The 17,226-nt window shown below is 44.8% G+C and overlaps 1 protein-coding gene across 1 annotated transcript in view; it reads left to right on the forward strand.

The window, feature by feature from the left end:
- Window positions 1–16,235: 16,235 nt before the first annotated feature.
- LOC145408445 (uncharacterized) overlaps window positions 16,236–17,226 on the forward strand; it is a 76,059-nt gene continuing 75,068 nt past the window's right edge. The window contains exon 1 of the mRNA XM_080279173.1: window positions 16,236–16,272. Coding sequence (XP_080135299.1) covers window positions 16,236–16,272 — 37 coding nt within the window. The remainder of the gene's footprint in view (window positions 16,273–17,226) is intronic.

The raw sequence follows: 17,226 nt of genomic DNA on the forward strand, positions 1-17,226 counted from the left end.
AAGAAGTGGAGAAGAGGAGGGTAGGGGAGAGAAAGGATGAGAGAAAGGGAGGAAAAGGAAGGGGGGGGGAAGAAAAGAGAGAAAAAGGGGACGGGGAGGAAGAAGGGAGGAGAGGGAAGGAAAGCGAGAAAATGGAGAAGAGAAGAGCCAGAGATAAAAGCAAAAGAGTTGGGAAGAAAGAGAGAAGGAAAGAAGGAGGGAAGTAGGAAAGAACAAGGAGGCAGGAGGAAAGGGTGACAGAAGAGGAAAAGAAAGGGAAAGGATAGAAGGAACGAATGTGACAAGGGAAGGAAGAAAGAGGAATACGGGAAGGAAGGAGTGAGAAGGAATGAAGGTGGAAGAGGAGGAAAAGAATGAGGGAAACAAGAAGAAAGGGGACAGAAAGAAGGAGGGGAAGGAGGAAGGAAGGGAGGAAAAGTGAGAGGGGAGGAAGGAAAGAGGAAGGAAAGATGGGAAAGAGAAAAGAGTGAGAGAGAGAGAAGGAGGAAAGATGATAGAGTAGGGGAGAGGGGTACAAGGAAGGAGAAAAGAGAGAAAGAATTGAAATAAGGAAGAAAGAAAGGAAAGGAGGGAGGAAGGAAGAAAGGAAGTACTGAGGGGGAAGAGCTGAAAGGAAGAAGAAAGGGTGGGAAAAGGGAAAAAGAAGGAAGATAGAGAATGGAGGAGGGAGGCAAGGAGAAAAGGTAGGGAGGAAGGAAAGTAAGAGAAAAGGAGGAAAAGAAGAAAGGCGAACGAAAAGAAAAGGAAGGAAATGGAGAAAATCAAGGGAGAGAGAGAGAGAGAGAGAGAGAGAGAGAGAGAGAGAGAGAGAGAGAGAGAGAGTCCCAAATTGCGTTGCTGTGTGATTCTTTGGCCTTGTCATTAGGAAAGGCAGTTGGCCCTGATTGAACTGAGGGCTGCAGGGCGCCCTCTCTCTCTCTCTCTCTCTCTGCACAGAAATACACACATGCATTCTTCTTTTCTTTTTTGGATTTTGTGTCTTTGTTTCTCCTCTTTCTCCACAAAAACTCCCATACGCATTTGCCTCTTTACTTTTATATCCCTTTTTTACTCTCTCTCTCTTTCTCATATACGCTTTCTGATATATATTACCTTTTATATCGCTTTTTCGTTCTTACCTCTCTCTCTCTCTCTCTCTCTCTCTCTCTCTCTCTCTCTCTCTCTCTCTCTCTCATATAAATACAGTTCATTTTCCGGTCTGAAACCATTATTTTACTTTACTCTCCCTCCTTCCTTCCTTCTTCCCATATTTCTTTACTCTTTCATTTTCTCTCCTTTCTTCGTCCGTCCTCTTTTTTCATCTTCCTCTCTTTATTTCCTTCCTCTCTTCCTCCTCTCCTCCTTCCTCATCCTCCTTTCTTCTCGTTCTTCGTTCCCTCTTCTTTATCTCTTCTTCTTTCTCTCTGTTCTTCTTTCTTCTTCATTCCATTCATTTTATTTTTCGTTCCTTTCTTTCTTCTTGCTTTCTTTCATATACCTTTTATCTGTTCTTTCTTTACTTCACTCTGGTTTCTAGTTTTTTCTTTTATCTCCTTCTTCTCTCTCTTTTCCTTTCTTATTCTTCTCTCTCTCTCTCTCTCTCTCTCTCTCTCTTTCGTACTAAATGTCTCGTTTTCTTTTGTTTTCCTTGTATCCCCCTCCTTTCTTTGCCTTTTTATAATTCTCTCCTTTTCTGTGTTTTATCCCTCTTTTGAGTATTACTTCTGATCTTTCTTCCCCTCCCTTCCCTGTCCCTTCCCTGTGTGTGTGTGTGTGTGTGTGTGTGTGTGTGTGTGTGTGTGTGTGTGTGTGTGTGTGTGTGTGTGTGTGTGTGTGTGTGTGTGTGTGTGTGCGTGTGTGTGTTGCTAAAATAGTTCGAAAAGCTGTGGATGAATTTTCACCAAACCTTCGGGAAACAGCTGCAATGTCGATGTGCAGAAGCCGGTTACGTTTGGTGAGGATTTGATCAAAGACGACTAAATGGCAGCTGGTATACTGTATATCTTTTAATACGGATTGGCCATTTGTGAAACGCGATGACTGAAATCCGTAGAGTTCAGTGAATTTCTTCAAATTTGTTTGTAGGCAGCTTGTACCTTAGCCAACAACATATTCTGGAGGGCGATTAGCATTAGACCCCTGAATGCTCTTGTTTTGATATTAATGGACCGTAGGTTGTAACACTTCTTCCTTAGCTATTTATGTTGCTCATTACACTTATGTCATTTATACAAACTATGTCGATATTAAAACGACACATATAGTATAAAAGAGAATGGTGTAATATGCTAAAATTAATCGCCGAGAAAGATGTGATACGAAGCCTCCTATGGCACTCTCAATACTACCCTTAGCTTAGACAGGCATGAGGCTCCTTGCTTACTAATTAAATTCACTCTCAAGTCTGACTACACCTGGCAGTTGGCTGAGCTCAGAAGGGTAAGGGGTGTTGGTCAGGTGAGGACAGGTACGCCATAACACCTGTGCTGTGTATTTCATATAGGGTTGGAGGCGAGTGTCGGTCTATCTCTTCAGCCATTTATTTATTTATCTGCGGCCTCCCTACCTGTCTATCTATCTGTTTATCTACCTGTCTATTAACTTGTCTATCTCTCTGTCTACTTCGCTCCACCTCTGTCTATCTATCTATCTATCTATCTGTCTACCTTTCTATCTACAACCAGACACCTTAATCCCGGAGGGGGTGGCCACAAACAAGTCGCCTTCACGTTACCTCCCCCTCCGTCATCAAACTGCTCTCCCTCCAACTCACCCCATCCCCACTCATATACCTCTCCAAACCATCTACCTCATACTCGGTCTCCCTCTCCCTCCCCCACCTCTCTTTCCCTCTCCTTCTCTCAGTTTTCCACCTTCCTATCTCCTTTTACCTCAACTCCGTCTCTCCACCTCCTTCTCCCCCGCGTCTCTCCTCCTCCTCCCTTCCTCCTCCACCTCCCTCTCTCTCACGCCCTCCCTCTCACTCTCCCCTTCCCCTTCCTCCCATCCCTCCCCCTCCCCTCCCTTATTTCATATTCTGGCAACTCTACAAGGAGGGACTTTCCAAGATTCCCTCCCTCCCTCCCTCCACTTTTTTTCTTCCTCACTCTCTCTCTTTTCCTTCCTATCTTTTCTTTCCTCCTTTCTCTTCTTGATTTCCTATTTTTCTCTCTTTGTTCTCTTCCCTCTCTTCATTTCTGTCCCTGTCTCACTCTCTATCTTTCTTTTCCTCCTTCCCTCCCTTTTCTCCCTCCACATTAACTTCCCCCCCCCCTCTCTCTCCGTGGCGTCCTATAACAAAAAACTTAAGCGACGTGAGAGAGAGAGAGAGAGAGAGAGAGAGAGAGAGAGAGAGAGAGAGAGAGACCCCTTCTGCTATAAATACAAAATCACTTGCCGTTGGTCTGAATATTAACGTTCTCTGGGTGAAAAGGTTAAAAGTTACTGGCTATGACTGATAGATACATAAGTAGATAGATAAATAGATAGGTAGATAGATAGACAGATAGGTAGGCAGGGCGTCAGACATAAAGCAGAGAGATGGAGATACGCAGATAGATGGACAGACAGATAGACAGACAAACAGGCAGTGGAGTTTCATAAAGACAGACATAAAGGTAAATAGATGAACAGGTAGATAGAAAGATCCACAGGTGCGCATAGAGATAGATAAACAGAGGCAGATAATAAACAGATATATAGATGTACAAATAGGTTACATAGATAAATTCACAGTTGGAGAGAAAGACAGATGAAGAATTTTAAACACCTTCTCTGTCAGTTTAAATCTATCCGCCTTTCCATGTCTATCTATCACATTATCTATCTTGAAAGCTTTTTTTTTTTCCCTTTCAGGATTTGCGTCTTTAAAACTCTGAGTAGCATAATCTCTCTCTTTCTGTCTGTCCGTCTGTCTGTCTGTCTGTCTGTCTCTCTCTCTCTCTCTCTCTCTCTCTCTCTTCCGGCCTTCAGGATATCCCTACATGGATTTCCGGGAGGGGAGATGGAGGGAGGGAGAAAGGGGGAGAAGTATAGAGGTAGGGAGAGGGGTGAGGGAGGGAAGCTGGGAGGGAGGAAGGGAGAAATATGGGGAGGGAGGGAGAGGGAGGGAAAAAAAGGAGGGAGGGTTAGAGTGAGAAAAGGAGGGAGAAAATGCTGTAGACAGGGAGGGAAAGGGAGAAATAAGGAATGTGTGTGTGTGTGTGTGTGTGTGTGTGTGTGTGTGTGTGTGTGTGTGTGTGTGTGTGTGTGTGTGTGTGTGTGTGTGTGTGTGTGTGTGTGTGTGTGTGTGTGTGTGTGTGTGTGTGTGTGTGTGTGTGTGTGTGTGTGTGTGTGTGTGTGAGAGAGAGAGAGAGAGAGAGAGAGAGAGTACAAAAGAATCCAAACAGCAACAAACCTAATTGTACTTTCGGGGTTGTTTGTTACAGAGGAGACGATGACTGTGGTATCTGATGCTATGAGACGACAAGAAGGAGCGAGGAAAAATGGAGAGGAAGAGGAGAGAGAAGGAGGAAAGAGGGGGAAGATGGAAGTATGGATATAGACAGTATGAAAGATGGAGAGAAAAGGGAAGAAAGTAGGAAAGGATGGATGAAGGAAGAAATGTGGGAGAGAGGAAGAAGATGAATATGAAAGGAACAAGGGAAGGAAGGAGAAAAAGATAGATGAAGGGAGGGTGAGAAGGGATAGGGAGAGGGGATGGAGTGAGGGAGAAGGGAGAGGGAGTTAGGAAGGGAAGAAGACAAGGGAGTAACGTAGGGAGGCAGGGATAGAAGGAATTTGAAAGGGAGGGAGGGTGAGAGGGAGGAGAGAAGGTGGGAGGGAGGGAGGGAGAGAGAGGGAGAGAGATGAAAGGGGCTAAAATGGGTGAGAATGTAAATGATTTTGTCTCTAATCTTTTCCTCCCTCCTTCCCCTCTCCCTCTCCCTTCTTTCCCCCCTTTCTCCCTCCTCTCTCTCCCTGGCTTCCCCTCTTCCTATCTCCTCTCTCTCCTTCCCCCTTCTTTCCTGGCCCTCCCCCCTTTTTCTTTTCCTTTCATCCTTCCGTCCTTACTCTCGCCCTTCCTTCTCTCCCTCTCCTCTCCTTCATTCACCTTCCTTCTTTCCTTTTCTCCTCCCATTTTCTCTTCTTTTTCTCCATTCTTTCTCCCTCGCTCGCTTCCTCCCTCCCTCCTTTTACTCTCGCTCTTGCTTCCCTTTCCTCCCATCTTCCTAATCCCTCCCTTCCTCCCTCCTAATTTTTTTCCTTCCTCTTTCCTCCTCTCCCTCTTTACTTCATATTTCTGTCCAGCCTCTTCGTTCTTTCCCTTCAAACTTCTACCCTCTTGGTGGTGGTGACCATCATCCACTCACTTGATGCAGTGCTGCCTACTTTTTCCTTACCTTTATCATTTTATCTTTGTGTCTGCCCTCCTGTCTTCGTACTTTTTTTTTCCTTTCTCTCCCTTTTTATTACTCTTCTTTCCATTTCAGGTGGTTGTACTGAGTGACAAGACTAATGGTGTCATGTAACCCAGGAAATCATTTATACTCTGAGTGGCAACCATATAACCAGATAACGGGGTGAAGTGGAGCCTGCTATGGTGCCACCCTCCGAACTAGGTCGAGAGACGCAAATGCCACGTCCATCCAGGAATCAAACTTCCACACTTTTCCCCGCGTCTCACTGTCGTGAGGCGCTGTCAGTCACAAGGAAGCATCGGTTCTCTGCTCGATACTGCCCTGCAGGGGTGGTTGTTTGCTTGTGGTTGATGGGTCTTCTCAGCCAGACAGATCGACAACAACAACAACAACTCTATTCAACATTTTCTTCCCTCCTTCTCTTTCCCCACTCCCTCCTTCCCTCCCCCCCCCTCTCTCTCTCTATTACCTCCATCAACGATGCTGGAGGAGGTGACGTATTCACCTACGTGTGCTGTTTGCTGGAGTCGAAGGATTCGGCAAGCATGTTGGTCAGTTCCGTATGTTTGTCTGGCTGTCTGTCTGTCTACAGGTCCCAGTTTTGCGCTAATCGTTCTGAGAAAGAAAATCAGGAGGTAGATATCCATAAACCCTGGAAGCCCAATGTTTTGTATCAAAATCGGTCAAAGGCCCTGGGCTGGGTGGGGGGCTGAAACCCCTCAATGGCCGTGAGTCCGGAAATCGTCGAGACCCAGTGGCAGGCCCAGGCATCATTTTTTCACATTTCGAAAACCGATTTTTGTTCTTGCCAAATTTAAGATAATCGTCTAACACATCTGGAAATGTAATTTTTAGCTTCCGAAACCCATCCTATGATTCGCAATGAAGCGCGAAAAATTTCGTCAAATGCTGCTCACACGCCGGTGAAAACTAAGCAGACACAATCGGATCCATCCTCCAAGCACTCTGCTGGTGGCAGTTTCATCTGCTTGCTTGTCTGTCCACACGATATCTCCAAAAGTTCTCAATGAATTTCAATTAAATTTTGTGGGAGGGTGGGCCATGGGCCAAGGAGGAATTGATTAAATTTTGTGACGGATCCGGATCCGGATCCTATGTATCCCGCACAATATCTCCAAAAGTTCTCAGTGAAGTTCAATAACATTTTGTGGAAGAATGGGCCATGGCTCAAGGAAAGATTGATTAAGTTTTGGGGCGGATCCGGACCCTATGTATTACACACAATATCTCCACGGATCAGGATCTTTTTTTATGGCAATACCATTGGAGGAGGTATGTGCTCTCAGAGTGCTTTCTAGTTTCTTCTGTGCCTCTGTCTCTCCTAATCTTTCCCCTTCCCTCTGTCATTTCCATACTTCTCTTCTTCCCTCTATCATTTCCTCATTTTCCCTCTCCTTCCTTTCCCTTTCTCATCCTTCCTTCCCTTGCCAATCTTTCCCTTCTCTTTGATCCTCCCTTCTCCCTCGCATTTTTCCCTCCCCCTCTTCCCCTCCCATAAACCCCAGCGTGACAAATTGGTTTAGACATTAATAAATGCAAACTGATAAGCGTTGGCAAGAAAGTTGAAAATCCAGCTGTGCTATGAATGATAACTAACGTGATAACATAAATCAAAATGAGTAAAAAAATAATCATAACGACAAAATGATCTGAAATCAGTGTGCAGAGGCTGTTAAGAAAATGAACGAATTAACTGGATTTATATTCGTATGTAGAGAACTCAAATGAATGGTAAATCATAAATACAATCCTCGGCTTGTATAATTCCGCAATACGAGCGCACCTGGAGGATTGTGTCCAATTCTAGTCGCCTTATGACAATGGAGATATGGAGAATCTTGAAAGCGTGCAGTAGAGGGCGAAAGAAAAGGATATGAAGATTGAAAAGTAAACCGTACGAGGAAAGTAGCCTATAGAAGAACTGCATGTACACACACAGCTACGCACATGCATGCAGTACTAAGAGTGTTTTTTTTTTTTTTTTTTTTCAAGCAACATTACACTATGGCAGCTGATAAATACTTCACAATGTAACGATTAAATTGTACTGGAGGTTGTGGTTATAAAACTGTTGACAAATGTTTCCAGTCGTATAAAGCTACGCATTTGTTCTTCAGTGGAGTTGTAAACATAAGGGACAGAATCCTTTGCACTTTGGTGGACGGTGACATACGACTAACGATTATAAGTCCCTCGTTGTGTGATTCCAAGGCAAACACGTTGGCAGCCGAGTAATACATTTCTCACGTATATTTTCTCCAACACCGGTACAGATCAGGGAGACAGAGGCTGAGAAACATTGCTATGCATTTATGTAGACGAAGTTACTTTCCCTTATAGGTTAAGATAGTGCGCGGTATTTCCACTTATCTTTTCTTATGCAATTTCCATGTGAATTTTTCTGTGTTGGTTCTACTCACTTTCCTCTCTGTCTCAGCTGGATATTATATTTTTGTTATCCTTGTCTTAAACTGAAAAAAAAAAAAGGTATCTTAATCAGAGCTCCTCATGTTCCACACAACAGCGGCCTCGAAATGAACAATACGCCTGTTGCTCCTTCTTTTCCTTTGTGCTGCCTGTCCTTCTTTCCTTCTCATCCTCTTTCACACTTCCTTCTTTTCTTTCCTTCCTCTCCTAGTCGCCCCTACTCTCCTAATTCCTATCCCCCCTTCTTTCCTTGCTTCTCTGTCTCCCTCTGCCATTCCTTCTCTCATTTCCATCGTTCTTTCTCCCCTTCTTTCTATTCTCCCCATTCTCGCTTAGTCTCCCTCATCTCCTAATTCCTCCTCCCCTCATTCTCCATCTTTTCTCCCTCCCTCTGGTACTCCTCCCCTCATTTCCCTCTTCCATTCTCTCCAACCCTCCTTCATTTCTACCCACCCTCTCTTGTTTTCCTTCACTCTCCTTATTCCCCCTCCCTTCCTTCCTTACCTTCCCGCCTTCCATCATTCTTTCTCTCCCTCTCTCCTTCCCTCCTCTTTTTCTTCCCACCCTCTCTTATTCTCCCCCTCTTCTCCCACCATCTCTCCCTCCCTCTGGCATTCCTTCTCTCCCCTCATTCTTTCCCTCCCTCCCTCCCGTATATTCTAATTGCCCTCTTCCCTTTGTCTCCCTTGTTCTCTCAGGCGTGAAGGAGGGAGGAAAGAAAGGGAGGAGAGAGGGAGGGAGGGAAGGAGGGAGAGAAGGAAAGAGGGAATGGTAGGTGGAAGGATGTATGTATGAATGTATGCATGTATGTATGGATGGACAGATGGGTATATGGATGGATGGAGTAATGGAGAGAGACTGGAAAGGATGGATAGAGGATGGATGAATGGTTGATGGATGGCTGGATGGAGCAAACGAAGGAGGATGGGATGGATGGAAGGAAGGGAGGTTAAAGGAAGAAAGGACAGTGGATGGACTGGTGGATAGACAGAGAGATCTGTGGATGGATGGATGAAGCTTGAGATGAGGGTGGGGTGGATGGACAGAGGATGGGAAAATAAGAGGGAATGGTGATGGATAGATGGATGAGTAAATGGATGAATGAATGGGTTGAGAGACGGATAGACTGACAGACAGATAGATGGATGGATGACAGGATTAATGGATGATGGATGGATGGATGCATGGGTGGGTGGATGGATGGATGGGTGGATAGATAGAAAGACAAACAGACTGATAAACAGAAAAATGGATGAGTAGATGGATGGATGGATGGATGGGTGGATAGATAGAAAGACAAACAGACTGATAAACAGAAAAATGGATGAGTAGATGGATGGATGGATGGGTGGATGAGTTGGTGGATGGATAGATGGATGGATGGATGGATGGATGGGTGGATGGGTGGGTGGATGAATAGATGGATGGATGGATGGGTGGGTGGGTGTATGAATGGGTGGATAGATGCCAGAACGTTGGAAAGGAAGGTGAGGGAATGAAATACGGAAGGATAAGGAAGAAAATGAGGGAGAGAGAGAGGCGAAAGGAACAGGATAGTGAACAAGAAAGAAGGAAGGAAAGAGAAGTGGGGAGAGAAAGGAGGAAAGAGGACGAAATGTAAATAAACGAAGAAACAGAATTGAGTAAACGAATGTAAAATAGATGGATGGATGGTTAGGTGGATGTATCGACGGAGGGAAAGAGAGTACAGAGGAATACAAAGGAATACAAATGAAAGTAAGCAACATCAGGCCTATTACTACGTCTATTCGCTGATGCTATGGTTAGGGTGGTGCGGGAGAGGGGCGCCTTCACGTGATGGCACTGATATCACCTGGCGTCTCCCCTACCCAGGTACGCAAAGGTGCCTCAACGCCCTCCTTATCCCCCCAAAAAGGGCAATACACTCAGCCTGCAGTCTACCGGGTTCAGGTGCTGGGGCAATAACAACAACAATAATGACAACAATAACGACAACAACATCAATAACAACAACGACAACAATAACAACAGCAACGACAATAATAACAGCAACATGACTGAGAGAGAGAGAGAGAGAGAGAGAGAGAGAGAGAGAGAGAGAGAGTACAGGAACCATGCAGCAAGGAAGAAGGAAGACTAGAAGGAAAGACGGAAAAAAGAGAAAGAAAGACAGATTGATAGATAGACAGATAGACACCGACAGACGGACAGATATTTAGACAGCTACAGATAGACACAGATAGTCAGACAGACAGACAGGAGGAGAGGAGGAGAGGGAGGGGGACGTGAGAAGAATGGAGAGAGAAAGGGAAGCAATGATTACTAGTCTTGTACCCCCTCTGCCTCCTTTTCTTCTCTCTCTCTCTCTCTCTCTCTCTCTCTCTCTCTCTCTCTCTCTCTCTCGCTGACCCTTTATTCTTCATTTCCAGCCCAGTCTCAGTTTATTCTTTTTTTCAGTTATCTATTTGTCACTTTATAGATTTGGCTATCAGTCTGTCTGTTTATCTATCTGTCCATCTAACTGTCTATCTGTCTATCCGTCTAATTCTTCACCCTTGCACCTTTCTCTCTCTCTCTCTCTCTCTCTCTCTCTCTCTCTCTCTCTCTCTCCAAGTTAGGCTAAAGTTACTGAGAGGGAGAAATAGAACTCCACAAGTTTCAGGTGAGAGAGAGAGAGAGAGAGAGAGAGAGAGACAGACAGACAGACAGACAGAGACAGACAGACAGACAGACAGAGACAGACAGACAGACAGACAGACAGACAGAAATAGGGGAAAAAGGAGTGACCGGAATACAAAGAAGAAATGAAGGAAGGATGGAAGGAGGGAAAACAGGAAGAAGAGGGAAGTAAGGAGAAAAGAATGATATACGATTGAAAAGGAAGGAAGGAAAGAAGAAAGGAAAGAAAGAACAGGGAAAGAAAGAATACTGAAATGAGGGAAAAGCAAGAAGGTGGAAAGGGATATGAGAGATAAAGAAAGAGGCAGTGAAATTCTCTCTCTCTCTCTCTCTCTCTCTCTCTCATCTTCCTTCGTTTCTTCCGTCTCTCTCTTCTCTCTCTCTCCCTTCCTCTCATTCTTCTCATTTCTTACCGCTCTGCCTCTAATGCCCTATCTTCTCTCTCTCTCTCTCTCTCTCTCTCTCTCCTGATATTTCTCCTACCTTGCCTCCCTCTCTTCCTCTCTCTCCATTCCTACCTCTCTTTTCTCTCCTTCTCTTTCTACTCTTTTCCCCTTCCCTTCCTTTCTTCTTTTTTCTTCCTTCCTGCCTTTTTGTCCCTGTTCTCTCCTTCCTCCCTTCTCTGTGTCTCTGTCTGTCTGTCTGAATCTTCCTCTCTATCTATCTCAATCTCTATCTCCCTTCCCTCCCTCCTTCCCACTCTGTTCTCCCTTCTCCCTCCCGCTTTTCCATTCTGTTCTCCCTCTTTCCTCCCTTCCTCGCTTATCTTTCCTCCCCTCCCTGCCGTCTCTCTCTCCCCTCCCTCTCCCTTCCTACTCATTCAGAACAGCTGTTTCTCTCACTAACATTGTCTTTTCTACCACCATCGCTACCACAACTACCACCATCACTACAACTACCACTACTACTACTACCATACCTGCCACCAACGCTACCACAACAACTACCATCAATAACACAATAACACTACCACTACCACAACTACCAGCATCACTACCATAACTACCACCATCACTACCACAACTATCACTATCATTACTACAGCTACTACCAACACTATCATAACTACCACGATCACTACCATAACTACTACCATCACTATCACAACTACCGTACCACTGCCAGTATAACAGCTACCACAAGGAATAAACTTTCACAAGTACCACAGTCACCGCCACAACTACCAACATCATTACCAGAGCTACGAGGTACTGCAATCACTACCACAACTACCACAATCACTACTGCAACTACCATCGTCACTATCAAAACTACCACCGTCACTACCACAATTACCATCATCACTGCCATAACTACCACCATCACTATCACAATCTCTACTACAACTAACACCATTACTACCACATCACCACCACAACTACCACAATTTCTATTACAACTACCACCATTATCACTATCTTTGCCATACCTGAGAGAGAGAGAGAGAGAGAGAGAGAGAGAGAGAGAGAGAGGGGTATGCGGGAGGGAAAAGAGGGAGGAGGGGAGAGGGGAGAGCAGGCAGGCAGGCAGGCAGAGAGGGAGGGAGGGAGAGAGAGCAAGGAGAGAGGACGAGTGTGGGAGAGAAGGAGGAAAGGATAGCTTAAGGGAGGTCGGCAAGTAGAGAGAGAGAGAGAGAGAGAGAGAGAGAGAGAGAGAGAGAGAGTCGGAAATGGAGGGAGAAAGACAGGGGGAGAAGGAGGAAGGTAGGAAGAAGGGCGAGAGGAAGGGTGAAATTCAGAGGGAGAGTCAGGCAGGGCGGAAGGGAGGGGGAGAGGGAGGGAGGCAGACATGCAATGAGAGAGAGAGAGAGAGAGAGAGAGAGAGAGAGAGAGAGAGAGAGAGAGAGAGAAAACAAGAAGAAGTAGGAAAAAGGAATGGAAGAAGAGAGGGAGGTAGAGAAAGGGGGGACTGGAGGGGGAGAGAGAGAGAGAGAAGGAGGGAGAGAAAGGGAGGAAGGGAGGGAGAGACAGGGAGAGAAGGAGGAAAAATCTCTAACAATAACACTATCAATAAATTGCCTCTATGTTCCTGCTTCCCATTGACAGCTGATATAGGTTCTCTCTCTCTCTCTCTCTCTCTCTCTCTCTCTCTCTCTCTCTCTCTCTCCTTTTTCTCCCTGTAATTATTTCTATTTTCTGTCCCAACCTTCCATACCTTCTTTCCCCCTCCTCTCTCTCTCTCTTATTCCTTCCTTTTTCCTTCCAGCCCTTCATTCTTTCCTAACTTTCCTCTCTTTCTCTATCCCTTGCTCCCCTTCGCCACCTCTCTCTCTCTCTCTCTCTCTCTCTCTCTCTCTCTCTTTCCTTTACTGACTTTCAATCTATCTTGATTTTTATCTCTTTGGTTTTTTCTTTCACGCTTCCTCCCTCCCTCCCTCCCCCTCTCTACCTCCTCCCTCCCCCTCTCTACCTCCTCCCTCCCACTCTCTACCTCCTCCCTCCCACTCTCTACCTCCTCCCTCCCCCTGTCTACCTCCTCCCTCCCTCTCTCCCTCCCCTCTTTTCCTCCCTGCCTCGTACTCTCCATTCCTCCCTTCATTACTCCTTCCCTCCCTTCTTTCTTTCATTTCTCCTTCTGTACTTTCATATCCTCCTCCCTGTTCCCTCATTTCTCTCCCTTTCTTGCTCTCTCCCTTTCTTCCGATCTCTCCCTTCCGTCCTTCACATTTCCTTCCTTCCCTTCTTCATCTCTCCCTCTCTCCTTTTCTGTCTTCCTCTCTCTCTCTCTCTCTCTCTCTCTCTCTCTCCACACTGTTTTCCCTCTCTCCCTTCCGTCCTTCCACCTTTTCCTGCCTCTCTCCATCGTACTGCACTCAGTCTATTTATCTTTCTACTTCTTCTTTCTCCTTCCCTCATGCTTTCCTTCATTCCTCTCTCTCTCTCTCTCTCTCTCTCTCTCTCTCTCTCTCTCTCTCTCCACTTCCATCTTCCTTCCTTCTTTCTCTTCTTTCCTCCCTTCATTTTTTATTTCATTTCTCCTTCCGTCTCTTCCTCTTTCGTTCATTACCTTCCTTTCCCTTTCTCCATCATTTTTGTTCTTTTCTCTCCCTCTCTCCTTCCTTCCCTCTCTCCGTTTGTCTCTCCCTTCCACCCTCCCTCTCTGCGTCTTTCTTTTTATTCCTTCCAACTTCATCCATCCTTCCCTCTCTTCATTTTTCCCTACCTTCTATCCTCTCTCTCTTCCTCTTCTCCCTGTCCCTTCTTCTATCTCCCTATTTTCTCTCTTTTCCTCCCCCCTCCTTACCTGCTTTCCCTTCCTCTCCTCTTTTCAGCTTTCCTTCCCTCCTTCCATTCTTATTCCTCTTTTCTCCACCTCCGTCTTTCCATCTTTCTTTTCCTCTCTTCCTTTCTCTTTTTCTACCTCCCTTTCTCAACTCTTCTTTCCTGCCATCCATTTATCTCCATCTTTCCTTCCACCCTCCACCCCTTCCTCTCCTTCCTTTTACCTTCCTTCTATCTTTCTTCCTTCCTCCTTTTTCTCCCAACCTCCTCCTTTCAGTCACTCCCTCAGTTTCTCTTCCTTCCTTCCTCCTCCCTCTCTTCTCTTCCCTTTCCTCCCTCTCTTCTCTCCCTCCATCCTCCTCCCCAATCTCCATTTCCCTCTGCTTTCCACCCTTCCTTCCTCCGCCCTCTCTCTCCTTCCCCCTTTCCATTTTCCATTCCTCTCATCCTTCCACCCTTCCTTCTTCCTCCCTCTCTTCTCTCCTCCCTCCTTCTCCCTCTTTTCTCTCCCACCTACCTTCCCTCCCCCCCTTAGGCTAACTTAGGAGAGGCGAAATTTCACTAAGAATAGCAAGTGGTCATTGAGTGGAGAGAAGGAGGCAGGGAGGGAGGTGGAGAGAGGTAGGAGGGAGGAGGAGTGGAGAGAGGTAGGAGGAGTGGGGAGGGTGGGAGCCGGAGGACAGGGAGGAGAGAGGAGGGAGGGAGCTGGAGGGGAGGAAGAGGACGGGAGGAGCAGGGAAGGGGTGAAAGGAGGGAGAAATGGAATGCAAGGGGAAGGAAGGGAGGATAGGAGAAAGGAAGGAAGAAAGGAAGGACGGAAGTTGGGAAAGGAAAATACAGGGAAGGGAGAAGGATGGAAAGATGGAAGGAAAGTAAGGAGGGAGGGAATGAATGAAAGGGTGAAAGTGAAGAGGGAAGAATAAAGTAAGGGAAGAATGTGCAAGGTAAATACAGTGAGAGAGAGAGAGAGAGAGAGAGAGAGAGAGAGAGAGAGAGAGGAAATGGGAGGGGTAGGGAAAGGAAGCAGGGAGGGAGGGAGGAAATGGAGAGAGAGGGAGGGAAATGCATTGATATAAATAAGAGAGAGAGAGAGAGAGAGAGAGAGAGAGAGAGAGAGATGAACCCCTTGAGTACAATTACAGCTCTACTACATTACATATCCCCAGCCAGACGATTTTATTCAGCCTGTTATAAACTCATAAAAAAGAAAAATATAACGAAAAATACATAAACGTTAGTAATCATGCTATTTCTTCCCGATTAGTAAGCAGTAAATTATTATATATATATTGCTGTTCCCAAGACTTGTTGAAAAATTGAAAAACTCGTAAAATTATGGTGATCCTCATAACTAAAAAAAAAAAAAAAGTGTTATGTAGTCTATTATCATGATTATTTTGATGGTAATGGAAAGGTGAATATTACTCTCAGTCTGTTTTCACCTGACATGCAGCTGGTGCCCCTTGTCCACTTAGGTGATGGCCAGGTGTAGTCAGATTTAGAGCCAAGGAAAAAAAGAGAGAGAAGGAAGAGTCTTAATGTTTTTGGTCTTTACTCATCCCTTCCGTCACCTTGTTCCAACCCTTCCATCGCATCCCCTCTGTCTGTCTGTCTGTCTGTCTGTCTCTCTCTTTATTCTGTCCTCTCTTCTGGTTATTTGATCTCCTTTTTTCTTTCTTCTTTTTTTTTTTTTTCGCTAAACCATCTCTTTTTTTCTTTCTTCGTCCGATATCTGAGTTTTTTCGCTTACTGATTTTCTTTCATTTATACACCACGAGAGAGATAGAGAGAGAGAGAGAGAGAGAGAGAGAGAGAGAGAGAGAGAGAGAGAGAGAGAGAGATGTTTTAACTTTCACTGTAATGACCTCTTTTATAGCTCGGTATATGCCGTAAACAACCCTTTAACTTCAGCGGGTCTCTCTCTTGATCTGAAGAAAATCCTCCGCCGGTAGCAATAGTTTAAATATTAATTACTGTGCTTACCAGAGAGCTAAGTGAGGTGTTGGCACGTGGGAAACCGCCCAAGTTTCCAGTGTCAAGGCTGCTGCTGACTGCCTTCAAGCCTTTGACAGTGATGTAACATCGTCTGAAAGTAGCAACAATATAACAGGTCAGCACGTCTTATAAAGCATTATGAAAGTTGGCAGATTAAAAAATTATATACATGTGATCCAATAAAATTGCCCGACTGGCCAAAATATAATACCCAAACTAATTCTTAATAACTAATCTGAGCTACGCAGCACAAGTCTATAAGTAAATTAGGGTCCAGTGAATTAGGTTGGAGGAAACAATATGGCGTGTACGGATGTGTGAGAGTTTGTAAAGTCGAATAAAACCTCTTAAAGGATATAACAACAGATACGTATACACTTTCTTTTACTGTAACATGGCTCACATTTTCGTTCCTTTGCAGCTAATGTTACCTTCTGTCGAGTTTAGGATTACCTGACCACTGCCGGAGACATGCCTGGCCTGTGTTTATAATGGTAAGTGGCAGAATTCCACGCATGAAGAACCTTCCACGATGTATTGTGATTACTCTCCTGAGCTCAGAAAAATAGGTTTGTTGATAAACCATATTTTTTAATTCGAATAGGCCTAAGATAATGCAAATCATTCATTTGTGCTGGCAAATTATTACAGTCGAATATAAAAAGAATAATTACTAAATGATTGTCTTTGGAACACAGTTTGATTATTATTGTATTCGAACCCTGTCACTCAGTGATGAAATATAACAGGTCAGCAGGACGTTGTGATGAATTTTCGATATTAAAATAACTAGACAAGTGACAGCACAGCATCCAAAATTATTTATTCCCCACTTTCTGTACGACTGTAATAATGTACCTGCACAATTGAATGATTTGCATGAACTTATTTTAATAAAAATGTGGTTTCTCAATATACACATAAAAAATTATTATTCTGGGTTCAGTAAGTCAGTCAGTGATGTCAGTACACCACGTGACGTTTTTCAGTCCTGGAATTTTAGTACTTGCTACTGTAAACACAGGCCAGGGATGCCATATGTCGCCAGCAGTGTCCAGGGAATGCTAAACTCGAGTGGTTGAGGAAAGGAAACTACGGCTCTGCATCCTTTACATAGCACTTCCTCGTGACTGGCTCCATATTACAGTGCTAATTTTCTGTTACAACTCCACTTTCAAGACGGAGGGATGGCGATTTTAGGTCGTTCGCGTGAAAGGAGTATAGGTATTTTGTATACGATCACCTGTAAAATTACCTTTGTAGTTTCCATTTGTCAAAAAAAAAAAAAAATGCAGTTATAAAATCGCCATAAAGTTACAGTAAAATAACTAAATACAATAACAGTTAACTCCTTTAGACCGGTGGAGAGAGAGAGAGAGAGAGAGAGAGAGAGAGAGAGAGAGAGAGAGAGAGAGAGATTAATCATGCCGCAACTAGACGATTTACTCAGCTGAGGAGAGCGCTGTAGTGGCAAAGGGAGTTAATAATGAAAGCTAAATTTAACCCCTCTAGTTAGAAAAGTC

This window comes from Coenobita brevimanus, chromosome 77 (assembly GCF_032717465.1).
Source record: "Coenobita brevimanus isolate Jiangsu-jjx chromosome 77, ASM3271746v2, whole genome shotgun sequence".
NCBI classification, from domain to species: domain Eukaryota; kingdom Metazoa; phylum Arthropoda; class Malacostraca; order Decapoda; family Coenobitidae; genus Coenobita; species Coenobita brevimanus.